This window comes from Leuciscus leuciscus (assembly GCF_965113295.1).
Source record: "Leuciscus leuciscus genome assembly, chromosome: 18".
NCBI classification, from domain to species: Eukaryota; Metazoa; Chordata; class Actinopteri; order Cypriniformes; family Leuciscidae; genus Leuciscus; species Leuciscus leuciscus.
The window spans coordinates 17865888-17879208 of NC_138742.1; the positions used below are offsets into that span (position 1 = coordinate 17865888).

At 35.2% G+C, this 13321-nt stretch overlaps 2 protein-coding genes across 2 annotated transcripts; one reads left to right on the forward strand and one right to left on the reverse strand.

Moving 5' to 3' along the window:
- Nucleotides 1-293: 293 nt before the first annotated feature.
- draxinb (dorsal inhibitory axon guidance protein b) lies at nt 294-5025 on the reverse strand. The gene is made up of 7 exons (XM_082146154.1): nt 4952-5025; nt 2705-3174; nt 2430-2608; nt 1995-2106; nt 1593-1685; nt 622-711; nt 294-538 (listed from the first exon to the last, which is right to left on the reverse strand). The coding sequence occupies exons 2-7, from the start codon at nt 3171-3173 to the stop codon at nt 426-428; spliced, it is 1056 nt and encodes a 351-aa protein (XP_082002280.1). The 5' UTR covers nt 3174; nt 4952-5025; the 3' UTR covers nt 294-425.
- Nucleotides 5026-11575: 6550 nt separating this feature from the next.
- Nucleotides 11576-12922, forward strand: LOC309481526 (transcription factor HES-5-like). The gene is made up of 2 exons (XM_082146491.1): nt 11576-11763; nt 11878-12922. The coding sequence occupies exons 1-2, from the start codon at nt 11704-11706 to the stop codon at nt 12268-12270; spliced, it is 453 nt and encodes a 150-aa protein (XP_082002617.1). The 5' UTR covers nt 11576-11703; the 3' UTR covers nt 12271-12922.
- The last annotated feature ends 399 nt before the right edge of the window (nt 12923-13321 follow it).

Sequence of the window (13321 nt, forward strand, 5' to 3'; positions counted from 1 at the left end):
AAGTCCATCTTTTCACTACTGTTCCCTTGTGATGACAACAACAGATCGATGCATCTCAACCGCATGAACACAAAATACAAATGAATATGTCTACATGCAATAACTTCTAATACATTTGTTACAAATTTTCAAAAATTCCACAATGACACATTACTCAATCTTCATATCACAAATTACATATCATAACAGAGTAGCTCAATTTTCATTAATTTGAATGAACAGATCTTGTAGTTACTGTATACACAATCTGTTTAGTAAAACTCATGCAAATATGTAATCAGTCTATGCATTCTCAATATATTGGAAACAATTAAATCCAGGAAAGCAACCAAATGATAGAACTAAATATGTATAAAATCCAAAATAGTGGAAAATGTTATTGCATGCATTTGGAAAGGAAAATATGACAAATTCTTCTGCCTCATTTAAACAATAAGGAACATGCCACGGTTTAAGCTTATATCCTCAGGATCAACACATTGTCCCTTTTTGCTTGTGATGCGGTAATGCCTGTGCAATTTAGCATAGCAACGAAGCCCTGTGAAGATATAAGGAACATTTTAAAAGATGATTTCCACTTTGTCAGCATGTGTAATAATCAGTTTAAAAACACTTGCTCACCTTCCTCACACATGCAGCTGTCATAGCACTTGTTGTTGAAGCCACGGTTGTGAAGCTCACATACATGTTTTCTGAGGTTACAGCACGACCCTGCCATTTCATATACATGAGGTTAAAATGGTGTGATCATTTATTTGACTTCAATGACTTTCAACTTAATTCAAAACTTTGGGGACAATAGGATTTTGTGATGTTTTTGAAAGAAGCCTCTTATTTTCACCAAGGCTGCATTTATTTGATCAAAATTACAATAAAACAGCAATATTGTGAAATATTATTACAATTTAACATAGCTGTTTTCTATTTTAATTAGTGCTGTCAAATGGATAAATCGCGATTAATTGCATCTAGCATAAAACATTTTGTTTACATAATATATGTGTGTGTATATATATTATTATATATATATATATATATTATATGTCTGTGTGTGTGTGTATATATACAGTACACACACATATATTTATACATATATATGTATAAATATAGACTAATAATATTTACACACACACACATATATATTATGTAAACAAAAACGTTTATGTTAGATGCAATTAATCGTGATTTATCCATTTGACAGCACTAATTTGAATATACTTTATAATGTAATTTATTCCAGTGATGACAAAGCAGAATTTTCAGCATCATTCCTCCAGTCTTCAGTCACATGATCCTTCAGAAATCATTCTAATATGAGGATTTGCTGCTCAAGATTTTTTTATTTTATTATTATCAATGTTGAAAACGTGCTTATCTTTGCTTCTTTTTTTTTAAGGATTCTTTGATAAATAGAAAGTTCAAAAGAACAGCATTTATTTGAAATAGAAAGCTTTTGTAACAATGTAAAGGTTATTATATTATATTTAATTACATTACATTATATTTTTAATTACTCAAATTGCTCTAGCTCACTGGAGAACATATATAGTATAAGGGGCTTGTTGTAATAATGCAAAAGGTGAAAAGGTCACCTGGTAGACAATCCAGGTGATGTTTACAGCTCTCTTCTGATGTAAGAGTAACAAGTTCAGTGCTGGGACTTTTTGTGGCCTGTTTGTCAGATCCTAGATGGGAATAGAGTGATGGTCAAGTGTTAATAGTAGAAATTTTCGCATATTAGGGCATTTGGTGTTTTCCATGCACAGGCTGATGAGATATGGGAACACTTAGATGAATTTGCCTAAAAGTCTTAAATAGTTCATTCTTGTGGTTCCAAATGCAAAGCACCATTAATCTGTTAATTGCAAAGCATGCAAAAATGATCTCAGTTCGCCATTTCAAAGCAAGCATACTTAAAAATTGCAACTTCTAACTTTAAAACTCACAAAAGCAAAAACAATGTGTCTGTATTTGTAAGTGAAATATTGGTCTACCTTGCTTCTTAGAAAATTGCTTTTTGTCTGCAGGCCTCATATATTCATAATCAGCCCAGTCGAAGAATGTTATGTTGAAAGTGGGCGTCACATCCCCACCTGAACTTCTGACCTGAGGTACAAAACAACATATTCAGTATTCATGTCACCATGAAGTATTGAAATTTCACTTTTTCATATGAAAGTAAATCACTTTGGCCAATTGTTAATCCTTTGAGGTTCAATGGAACAAATTGTGATGGTCTGTTGTATAGATTGAGACAATAAACAAGAAATTGTTTCATGTGTGGATAAAATTGATGACAACCTATTATTCCTCATAATGTTGGTCATTGGGATTCAGTTTTATTGAGCCTTTTAGACACTGACAGATGAGATGCTGAGATATTTTTTAATCAGTGTTATTGAAAAGACTGAACAGCTAGATGATGTTACCTGTGGTTTACTGGAGGGGGTTGGCTTTGTGGACGGCTTCCCACCGACTGCTGCAGTCATGGGTATGAGGGAGCCAGCAGTGGCTGCGGGGAACACTGACTCTGTGGGACTCCCAAAGGAGTTTATATTGAACCTTTGATCAAAAGAAACCCTCCGTTTCTTCCCTGATGCCAAAGACTCTATGCGAAGAAAATAGCAAGTAGATCATTACAAAATGGCAGGACAGTTATAAGGGAGTTTTACTTTGGAAAGTTTCTTTTTCTTTTTCTTTTTACCTTCATCATGAACAGCCCTAATGATGTGCCCTCCAAACACATTGCGCCCAGTGGGATGTCTCATTGCCTTCTCTGGAGTCCCAGCGCCAGGAGAGATATTCATTTGCTCTGGAATTAAGGAATCAAACCCCTTGAAGGTCCTCTTTCTTGCACTCATTACTCGTCTTTTTTCTCCTGGCTCTATCTCTAAGCGGACGGGACTGAGGCCCTCCAGGCCTGGCCCTTCATTTTGGGTGTGGAACACAGTAATATGGGGCATTTCTCTGAGCAGACCTGCTGTCATCCTCTCCTTGCGACCTCTGTGCCTCCTGTGATGACTGTGTTGATGTATGGATGCCTCTGGCATGGGCGGGATAATGATATTGTCGCTGAAGATTTCCATGGCTGAATTGTGGCCCATTTCGGTGCTCAATGTCATGGTCAAGTCAAGGAGGAGAATTGAGCCAAAATACCAACATAAAGCCACCATTCTAAGAGTAGAAAAGATTAAACAAATAATACAGTAATATAATACAGTAATACATAATAAATAACACAACACAGACAGTAATAAAGTCACATTTTCTCATGTATAGGCTATATTAAAAACTTCTGGAATTTTAAAATAAATAAATATATATATTCAGCAAGTATGCATTAAATTGATCAGAGGTAACAGTGAAGACATTAATGTTACAAAAGATTTCAATTTCAAAGAAATGCTGCTTTTTAAAAAACGTTCTATTCATAACAGAATCCTGCAAAAAAAAAAAAAAGATCACGATGGCCTCAACAATATTAAGCAGCACAACTGTTTTCAGCAATGACCGTCCTTCAGATGAGATGTTAAACCGAGGTCCTGACTCTCTGTGGTCATTAAAACCACAGTGGTTGAGGAGAGACCCCGACATGATTGTAAAGCGCTTTGGGTGTACAGTAGTACATATGAAAAGCGCTATATAAATGCCTCATTCATTCATTCATTCATTCATTCATTCATGCATGATAATAATTAGAAAAAAATCTTGAGCTTATTATATGCCAGTCTCCATAAATCCATTATTTCTCCAAAGTGCAATGTTGCTATGTTGGGCAAAGACTCTGCATGAGCAATGGTGTCTGGCGACTTAAGAAATGTTATATTCCCTATCTGACTTATTACAATATATAATTCAGACAGACATGTAAGCGCATTCGCTCTAACTGTAATTTTTGTAAGCATCTTAGAGATGAGGATGAAGGGAGCTGATCCAAGCCCAGGGATTTTTACCCTCAGAAAATGGATTACACACACTGAGCAGATGAGTGTGACTAATTAAACAAGCGAATTTAGCTTTCATGTACTGACAGACTAGAGTTGCGACAAATCCAACATTTCCCAACTGCGGCTGCATTTACATATATGAACTACAAAACTTGAGGAGCTTATGATTTGGATGCTATAGATAAAGCCTGAGGATGTTGAAAGATTTACTGGAATATTATTCACTTTAGTTTAACTTTTTCTGATATTGGTGAAAAACCCTCAAGCTCTTATATGGCACCATGCCACGTAAACAAGTAAGGGATTGATGTATTTTTATGAAAATATTGCAAATTACAGGATGCACTAAACACGGATAAAGTATATTTAAAACATTAGTTTCCATAACCAACTAAAAGAATGACCAACATAAAAAGAAAATGCAAGTTGTTGCAGTAACACATTTCTCTTTGAAGCACAGCATAATGGTAATTTGCCAGAAAATTAAACAAATAATAAGTATCTCTCTGTTTCATATGCACTTAATTATTCAAATTCTGCAAATGCAGCTGATCATGTGTTCATATTATCTTCATTAATTTCAAGATCTCCTGCTGTGCACGCCAATGCTGCTCAGGAGCCTAAAAATATCAAAGCTTCACCCCTTTTTTTCTCATTAGTCTGTGTAAACAGTGACATGATTAATTCAATGGGGAATCTGGGCTTGTTCTTCCTTGTACAGAGACTTTTCCTATATTTCTTATACGACTATCGCAAAACTATTCACTTTAAAAGCAACTGTAATATGCATATCCATGCCATATAATTATCTTGCAATAAATGCAGTAATACTGTTAACATAACACATGACATGGAAAGCATGCATGCGTTCAACCACGAATTAACATATAAGCCTACTAATCTTTAAGTTTTAACACGGCAGAATTGTGCTTGACAAAACAGCTCAATAACGACTAAAGAACATTAACAAACATGCAAGAGAAAATAATGAAGAAAGTGGTCACCTGTTCTCCGGTGTGTGACACGTTATTTCTGCTTGCAGTCCACAATGAGCGCGTGTGAGTTGTAGAGGAGTGCGCGCGCGCGCGAGATTGTGAGAAGCGCAGTCTCGAGCTCTCTCACTGAAGATTGTAAGTCACGCCTATAACCTAAATACCTGAACAAAAGAAGCGCTCTCTTGCTGACTGAACCAATGGTCTAGGTGTGACAGTTTTAATGGTGTAGGTTTTGGGGAATGTTTTGACGAATGTTTAATGTTGTTACCATTCGTGTTATTACACTAAATAACGGCTATGTGTAATTTTCAGAGCTGGACAGTAACAATGTAAATTTACTTGAGTACTGTAGCCTACTTAAGTACACTTTTTGAGTATTTGCACTTTACTTGAGTATTATTTTTTCTGGAAACGTTTACTTTAACTTCACTACATTTGAAAGACAAATATCGTACTGTCAAGACTATTTCTGTCAAGGTCCTTGAGTAGAAAATAGTAACGTCAATCAGGGGATGATTTTGGTTGGAAATTAAAGTCGGGTTGACGTCAACATCCAACGTCGTAGGGACGTCAAAATCCGATGTCAGTTTGATGTCTGAAACCGATGTCAGTTTGACGTCAGAACCCGATGTCAGATTGACGTCAGAAAAAAAGTTTTTTTTACCTTGTACGATGTTACATTTTATGAAATAATTAGGCCTATATGTTACATTATATAGGCCTACCTAATTACTTAAGTAGGTTATTTGATGTTCAGGACAATTTATATAAATAGCCTACATTTGAGTCGTGAAATGGCGATAACTTTAATTGATATGAAAAGAACGAGAGTAATACAAGAGACATGCAGCTCCGGTGTGTTCTGATGAACAACGTTGATATGTTTAATTTATCTGACATAGCCTATTACACATATATTTGAGCGTTCAATGCCGCAATTGATCAGTCACAATCAAGTATTACAGAAAGCAGTATAATAATTAATAGTGTCACTATGGAAATTAATTAACACGAAAAGTGTGCATCCTATCCTTAAATGTTGTTTTTGTTTAGTTTAACTGAGATTCATCAGAAAGTCTATGGACAATACGTCTAATAACATCTAAATTACAGCCTACCTATCAATCACTGATCTGTGAAATTTGAAAATGCATTATAGTCTCTGAAAACGTTTTATCCTCTGCAAGGGTTAATTATGTGACACCAGAGACAATCAAATAATGTCACTGTGCAGCCATGCACTGAAAGATTTCTGATTCTGAACTACACATTGCTGTTCTGTTCTGACCCAGTGTATTGCATTCTTGTAAGTGTGATTAAACTGGGAGGGGTTCATTCCCAGTACACCTCCCAGGGGTTTTGATCATATAAAGAAACCAGGGCAGGAGCCCAGAGAGTGATTGGTGGATGACAGTAGTAATGTGGAGCTGGAGTTTTTTGGGGTCCAGTGGAACAGCAGTGGAATGAGTTGCACACATCTCCAGGGGAACACATGTAGGCTGGCCCTCAGCAGGAGGCAATAAATCAACCGTCCCCCTCATGCTCCTGTTTTTTAATGTGAGTGCATCACACACCGCTGAGATGTACCAATGGTAAGATGTACCAAGCTCAACAGATCTCTGTGTTTCAGTCTAAATCGCAATGAACATCAAACTGTAAGGATTTAGGTTAGAATAGGCTATGTGTAATTCTAAGTGGACATTTCTTTAATGTTGTCTGTAAAAAAAATCAATATTTTTGTGGTTTGTTTTTTTGTGAAGTAACAGCTATAACTCAAGGCTATAACTCAGGGGCATGTTGTAACATGTGAGGGGCACATTGTAACATGACCATATGACAGCTTAAAATGTTATCTGATCTAATAAAATAAAAAAATACAAGACAAACTAAAATATTTTGTCAATAAAATACAATTATTGCATTTTTTTAAATAATTAAAAATAAAGTAATTTTTGAGTTTGACAACAAACACACCACAAAACACAGCTATACAGCATAGTTCAAAACATTATAATAATTTCTGAACATTGACTCTCAGTCTTTATTCACCTTTTTCTCATGGTTTCTCAATAGAATTAATAAAAGTATAGAATAGAATAGCATAGTTCTAATAGGGCACCTTGAAACAAGGTGTTACAACATGCCCCACCTGTGCAACTGCATTTAAACCCTGCTAGTGTCTTCTGTTGGTTAGATCAGCATTAAAGAACTATCTCAGATTAAAATAATATCAGATTTGTCTAATTTTAAAACACACACACACACACACACACACACACACACACACACACACACACACACACACACACACACACACACACACACACACACACACACACACACACACAAAATAAAATAGAGATGAAAAATTTACTTAGGTAAGAAATGTACTTTTGCTATGGTTAAATAAATGTTCGGGGATATCTTCCAAAGATTTTTTCTCTATGTGAGTTGATATGGAAACTATTAAAACTAAGTTTCTTCATGCTGGCATGTTTGGAAAGTTTTAAACCATGTGTGTTTCTACAACTAGCCCCGTGTTGTGCCCCGTTCACCTCTATTTCACAACTGTTTTACGATAGAAACATATTCAATGACCGACAGTAGCCCAATATCCATAGCAAACTACTAAACCTTTTTATGAAATGTCACCGTTTTGAATGTTCAGATATGCTATTATTTGCCTGATTCATGTAATTCATTAGGTTATTGAATAAATTACCAATGTTCAAGAAGTGGTCAAGGCCTTGATATAACTGATATGACATGCTCTGATCCCAGAACTTCAAGCTCAATATAATGTCATTGTAGTGACTCTTGGGGACCTCAAGAGAGCAGTACAGAGCAGCCTGTCCTGCCACTGTAGGCCTATATAGTTTTAACAGTCAGTGGGAGGCTGAACCCACACAACATGACTACTAAGTAAAAAATAAACACACTCTTTTACTTCAGAAGTTATTCCTTGTGGATTGTGCCCCTCTATAATATCTTGTGTGATAAAATAATATTTATGTGAATGGTAGCACTTTTCACACAAGCACTTAGCACTTATTTATAAGCATTTATTAACCTTTGTTGATGTTAATTCTTAAAAATGTTAATGTTCATCTTCAGGTGCATTAACTAATGTTAACAGATAGCCTACAACTCTTAGTCTTAAATATCTTAGTATTAAATTTCATGTGTAATTAAAACAATTAAGTTCTATGGAATTGTCAAGTGCACATATTTTTAATTATGCATGCAGTTTATTACTTTTTGAGTTAAGTCAACTGATCACTTTTTACAGTGTAGTTCATGTTAACAAATGTAATGATCTAATATTAACAAATGAAACCTTATTGTAAAGTGTTACCATGTGAAAAAATAGTCTAAAAGCTGAAAAGGATGCAAGTAATACACATGAACTGGATTTATAGAGAAATACTTTTTTTTATTTTCATTAAACATAAATGTGTCTCATTAAATCATCTTTTTAAATTTGATTACTCTTTAGTAATCAAGACTAACATAATCTCTTGCATAAACAGCATACAAAACATTCCTTTAAATTAAGGAATATAGTTTTAGTTAATCATTCATCAATTCCGAATGTACATTTTTCTCTGTATATTATGTTGAGATATTACAACAAATCTCAACATAAGATCCATTTCTGGACCAATACAAAATTCTCCTCAGCGTTCATTTTGATTTAAATTTTGTCTTTACAAAAGACTTTTCTGCATTATGAAGCTGGGAAAAAAATAAAATAAGATAGGAGAATAATGCTTCCATTTCAAGTAGACAGGGTGAGTTCAGTTCTTCTGGCGGACCAAGATTTGCCAAATGCAGATCCATCTCTTTCATGGCACTGGTTCTTGTCACTGAATACACAGAGGAGCCACATCTTCTGCTGAGTCTGGGAATAAGCGAAGTGTCTCCCTCGAATACTTGGAGTATCCATTGTGGAAGAGCAAGGTCTTCTTTGGGGTGAAGAAAGAGAGCGTTTTGTCCCAAAGGTCAGTGGGAGAGACACCGTTGTGCATCCGCTGCCCCAGAACATCCATCATCTGCTCTACACCATCTGAGCATTTCCTCTCCAGACTCATCATTTTACACCTAGAAGACAAGGAAGCATTTACATGAGTTACATTCAGTCTAGAAACTTGATTATAACTGTCACAGAGGTTTATTAATAACATCATGTCATGGCTTATGGCTGTTAACTTACGTTTTCTGCAGATCTCTCATGGTGAAGGACTGGGTCGAGATGTGATATGCATTGACTTTTCTCTTCCCACTGGCTTGAATTTATACACAGCCTGGCTGAATTTAATGAGATGTAAGTTCTCACACTTTTTAACCAATCAGGAAACTGCAGTTTGACAATAGTGCAAGGGCGGATTGTTTAAATAAATAATGCCAAGGCCCTGAGAACCAAATGAGCAGGTGGGAGGGAACTCTTGTTTTATTTTGTCTGCCAGTCAAGGATTGAGATATTGCTAAAAGAACAGCATTGAGACTCTGAATTAGCATTGACCTCATTCATGTTGTCAGCCAATAATATGTGGTGGGAATGTGCGCTGAAACATCTGTCCAAAAGCAAAACTCAGCCTAAAAGTTGATCGCAAAGAGATTCATGTTTAGACATTTAACATCAACTTATTTATTTATTGCACATATTAAACATCAATTTATTTCTAATTTATTTCTTATTTAATAATCATACTTATATAAATATTTAATATGCAATGATGGATTTTTTTTATAGCTCTAAAACAAGCGAAACTCAACTTAAAAGTTGATAACAAAGAGATTAGTGTTTAGATATTACCTATTTATAGATTTTTTATTTTTTATTAAATACACATCAAACATATTTTTTCTCCTTTATTTATTTAATATACATATTTATGATGGATTATATTGCTCATGGATCTAAAACAAGCAAAACTCGGCATAAAACGTGCTAAAAAAGATTAATGTGATATTTAATATCTAATTATTTATTTATTGTACACATAAAACATCAATTTATTCCTTATTAATATTTATTTATTTTTAAATTTAAAATGACAATTTTTTTTGGAACTCAGCTTAAAAGTTTATATGAAAGAGATTAAAGTTTATATTTAAGATCAATTTATCTCTGTATATTATTTATTTATATGCATTTGTATTTATTAAATACACATTAAACATCAATATATTCCTATTTTATTTATTTATGATTTTATATTCATATTTAAGAATATAAATATGTAATCAATATAAAATTATGGACTAAATAGACGAAACACAGCTTAAAAGTTGATACCAAGGAGATTAATGTTCAGACATTAAACATCTTTATTTATTTACATATTTATTTACCAAATACACATTAAACATAAATCTTTTCCTATTTCATTTATTTATTAATATACATATTTATTTATCAAATATGATGGATTATTTTGCTCACAGCTCTAAAACAAGCAGGTGAGAACAAATAGAATAATATGTAGAATTTTTACATACATATATTTATTTATTATTTTTATATTTGTTTATTTAATTTACAGTCTCATTAAACAGGAATTACTATTTTTATTTATTTATTATTTAACATACCTATTTATTTATATAAATATTTATTAAATACACAATGTTTAAAATGTTTTGAAAAGTAATAAAAGCATGAAAGTGTTATAAATATAATTGCATATGCGATTCATTTCTACATTACGATTCATTTTTGTCAAAAAAATGTGTTCGAGTGAGCAGATGATGTTCCAGCACACACTAGAGCTGGGAGCTGTTGTTTAAGACTGGTAATTGAATGATGCCTCCAGATGGCGAGCCTGTCTGCCTGGGGGTGCTGTGAGAACAGCGCTGGGTCACTCTGACATTGTGTAATGAGCCACGCTTTCTTTTATCAGTCGGATCAGCGTCATTATTGAATAAGTGTGGGAAGCCGTGGTGCACCAGCGCTCCCAGGTTCTCACTGCTGAGAGTGGAGTGTGAGAGAGTCGTCCGGTGTCAAGCAGACAGCAGGCCAGGCAGCTGTAAGTGTCTTAAGTATGTGTGAAGAGAGTGTGCCAAGACAGAAGTGTGCTGCTCAGACCTCATAGAGCTGGGAGGGAAACTGCACACACTTCATTTGCTCTTACTTTGCAAACCAATATTCAAACTTTCTCTGAAAGCAGATTAAAGGATCCTGCAGAAGCAGTGGAAATCAATTCCTATATGTATAAGTAGCCGATGTGTGTGTAAACTATATTTATATATACTATATATACTATATATAAAGCTATATAAAGCTACATAAAGCTATATATATGTATGTGCATATGGCACAGAGGTATTTTGGAAAACATACTGTATGAACCATGTGGCTCATGTCTAACTCTCAAGAGACAACAGGACATTTTTGGATTTAAGGACACAACAAACTGTTCTTTAAAGACCAAAGCGACTTGCAGTCACTTAGATCACTTTACAAGGTCACAGATTTCCCACATTCACAGGCCACTAGCTGAATCAGTCTTCATCCTTCTGAAAACCCCCCTCCACCTGCTCCCCAGAGATGAGCTCATTGTGTTGGAGCAATAAGGGCTTCAGCCGCCATGTGTCAGCCTGAACGCTCCCATTGGCTGCAGACTGTGAGAACCTCCAGCAAACTCCAGACTCACACATTCATATGGAGATTTGGGAGTATAAATGGAGGAGCGAGGAGAGGGAGTTCAGCACAGCTCAGATCTGATCCTAACAGAGAACTGAACACAAGACACACAGCCATGGCTCCTACAATCACTGGATCAATCATCAGCAGAGAACAACTTCCACTCACAAACAAGGTAAACATTCAACATTTCACACCTGACCCTACTAAATCATGTATTCTTATGAAATGTGAACTATATGACTGATGGATGAGTGTTTCTAAATGCACGTTCTTAATGTTTCCTCAGCTGAGAAAGCCAATAGTGGAGAAGATCCGCAGAGAACGGATCAACAGCAGCATTGAGAAGCTCAAGTCTTTTCTGGGTCAAGAGTTCCTAAAGCAACAGCCCGACTCCAGACAGGAGAAAGCCGATATCCTGGAGATGACGCTTGATTTCTTGAGACGCTCCCAGAATCCCTCAGGCTGCTCTACTGCAGCTCATGACGGACACTCCAGATGTGTGCAGGAGGCCGTCAACTTCCTGTCTCAGTGTCCAGTGCAGACTCAGTCCCACAGAAGACTTCTGAAGCACTTCCTGCACATGCAGCCGTCCACAGAGAACAACACTCATCAGCTCCATTCACCAGACGCAAAGAGCAGCAGCAAAGAGGAAACTCTGGCGCTCTGGAGACCCTGGTAGAGCCACCAGGACCGTATGATTTATCAGACAGAATTCAGAATGCCAGTCTGAGATTTGGCATGGACTGTAATTCTAATGTAGGAATTGATTTCCGCCTCTGCAGATTCTGCAGGATCTTTAATCTGCTTTCAGAGAAAGTTGCTGTTTTATTGAAACTGTGTGACCAGCAATATCTGATCAGAATGTACAGAATCATTTGCTGTGTAAAATGATTATTACATTCGTGAAAAATGAGATTCAAAGTATTTGGTCACAGAAATGTTAAAGTCTGATTCAGACGTTTGAACTCTTGTAGGTCTTTCACCCATATTGGCTTTATTCTCTCTTACATCTAAAGGATGACGACTCTGCTTTCATTGAAAGCTTTTGATTTATATTTCTATTGACTGAAATACATCTAATGCTTCTCTTGTTATATGAGAAATTTCTTCATTTGAAAGATTTAATTGTGTGTTGTAAGCACAAATGATTGTTTTTTAATGTTTGCATGTGTTTACATGAATGAGACATTTCCCCTGTAAAGGGCAGTTGAATATTGTCACTGTTAGTGATTGACTTCTATGCTTTACTTTCAAAGTCAAGTTCTTTCCTTCTCTGAAGGTATATCTTCTGTGCATTACTTCATATTGAAGTACAACTTGAAAATAAATTTTAAGATTATAATCTGTACAATTTGTTTTGAATGTTTTCTTCATCAATCAAATGAACTAAATCACAGCACATTTGCACACTATGAAGACGTTAGATGTTTAATCAGTCTGCACGTCATGGTTCTTAATTTGCCATCTATAATAATGATTACTTTTAAACTTAAAATGTAACTGAATTATTTCATTGAGATCTTCATCAGTCAAGTTCCTTAAAAGTCAAATTAAATCACAACTCTCAATAAGTTTGAATTATTATAGTTTGATTTTACCCTCTCCTTTTTACATCTGAAGTAATACACAAACACACACATGATCTCTTTTATCTTGGTGAAATGCAGGTAAGCTATGCTGGGCTTTGAGAGCTCAACATAATAAAACAATTTTCATTGAATGACTACAGT

What these genes read in the sequence shown, in the direction of transcription:
- draxinb (XM_082146154.1), bottom strand. Translation starts at nt 3,173, where the DNA reads ATGGTGGCTTTATGTTGGTATTTTGGCTCAATTCTCCTCCTTGACTTG. An exon ending in TCACCTGGATTGTCTACCAG is followed by an intron (nt 712 to 1,592) that starts GTGACCTTTTCA and finishes ATGAAATGGCAG; the next exon opens with GGTCGTGCTGTAACCTCAGA. An exon ending in CAGCTGCATGTGTGAGGAAG is followed by an intron (nt 539 to 621) that starts GTGAGCAAGTGT and finishes ATATCTTCACAG; the next exon opens with GGCTTCGTTGCTATGCTAAA.
- LOC309481526 (XM_082146491.1), top strand. Translation starts at nt 11,704, where the DNA reads ATGGCTCCTACAATCACTGGATCAATCATCAGCAGAGAACAACTTCCA. An exon ending in AACTTCCACTCACAAACAAG is followed by an intron (nt 11,764 to 11,877) that starts GTAAACATTCAA and finishes ATGTTTCCTCAG; the next exon opens with CTGAGAAAGCCAATAGTGGA.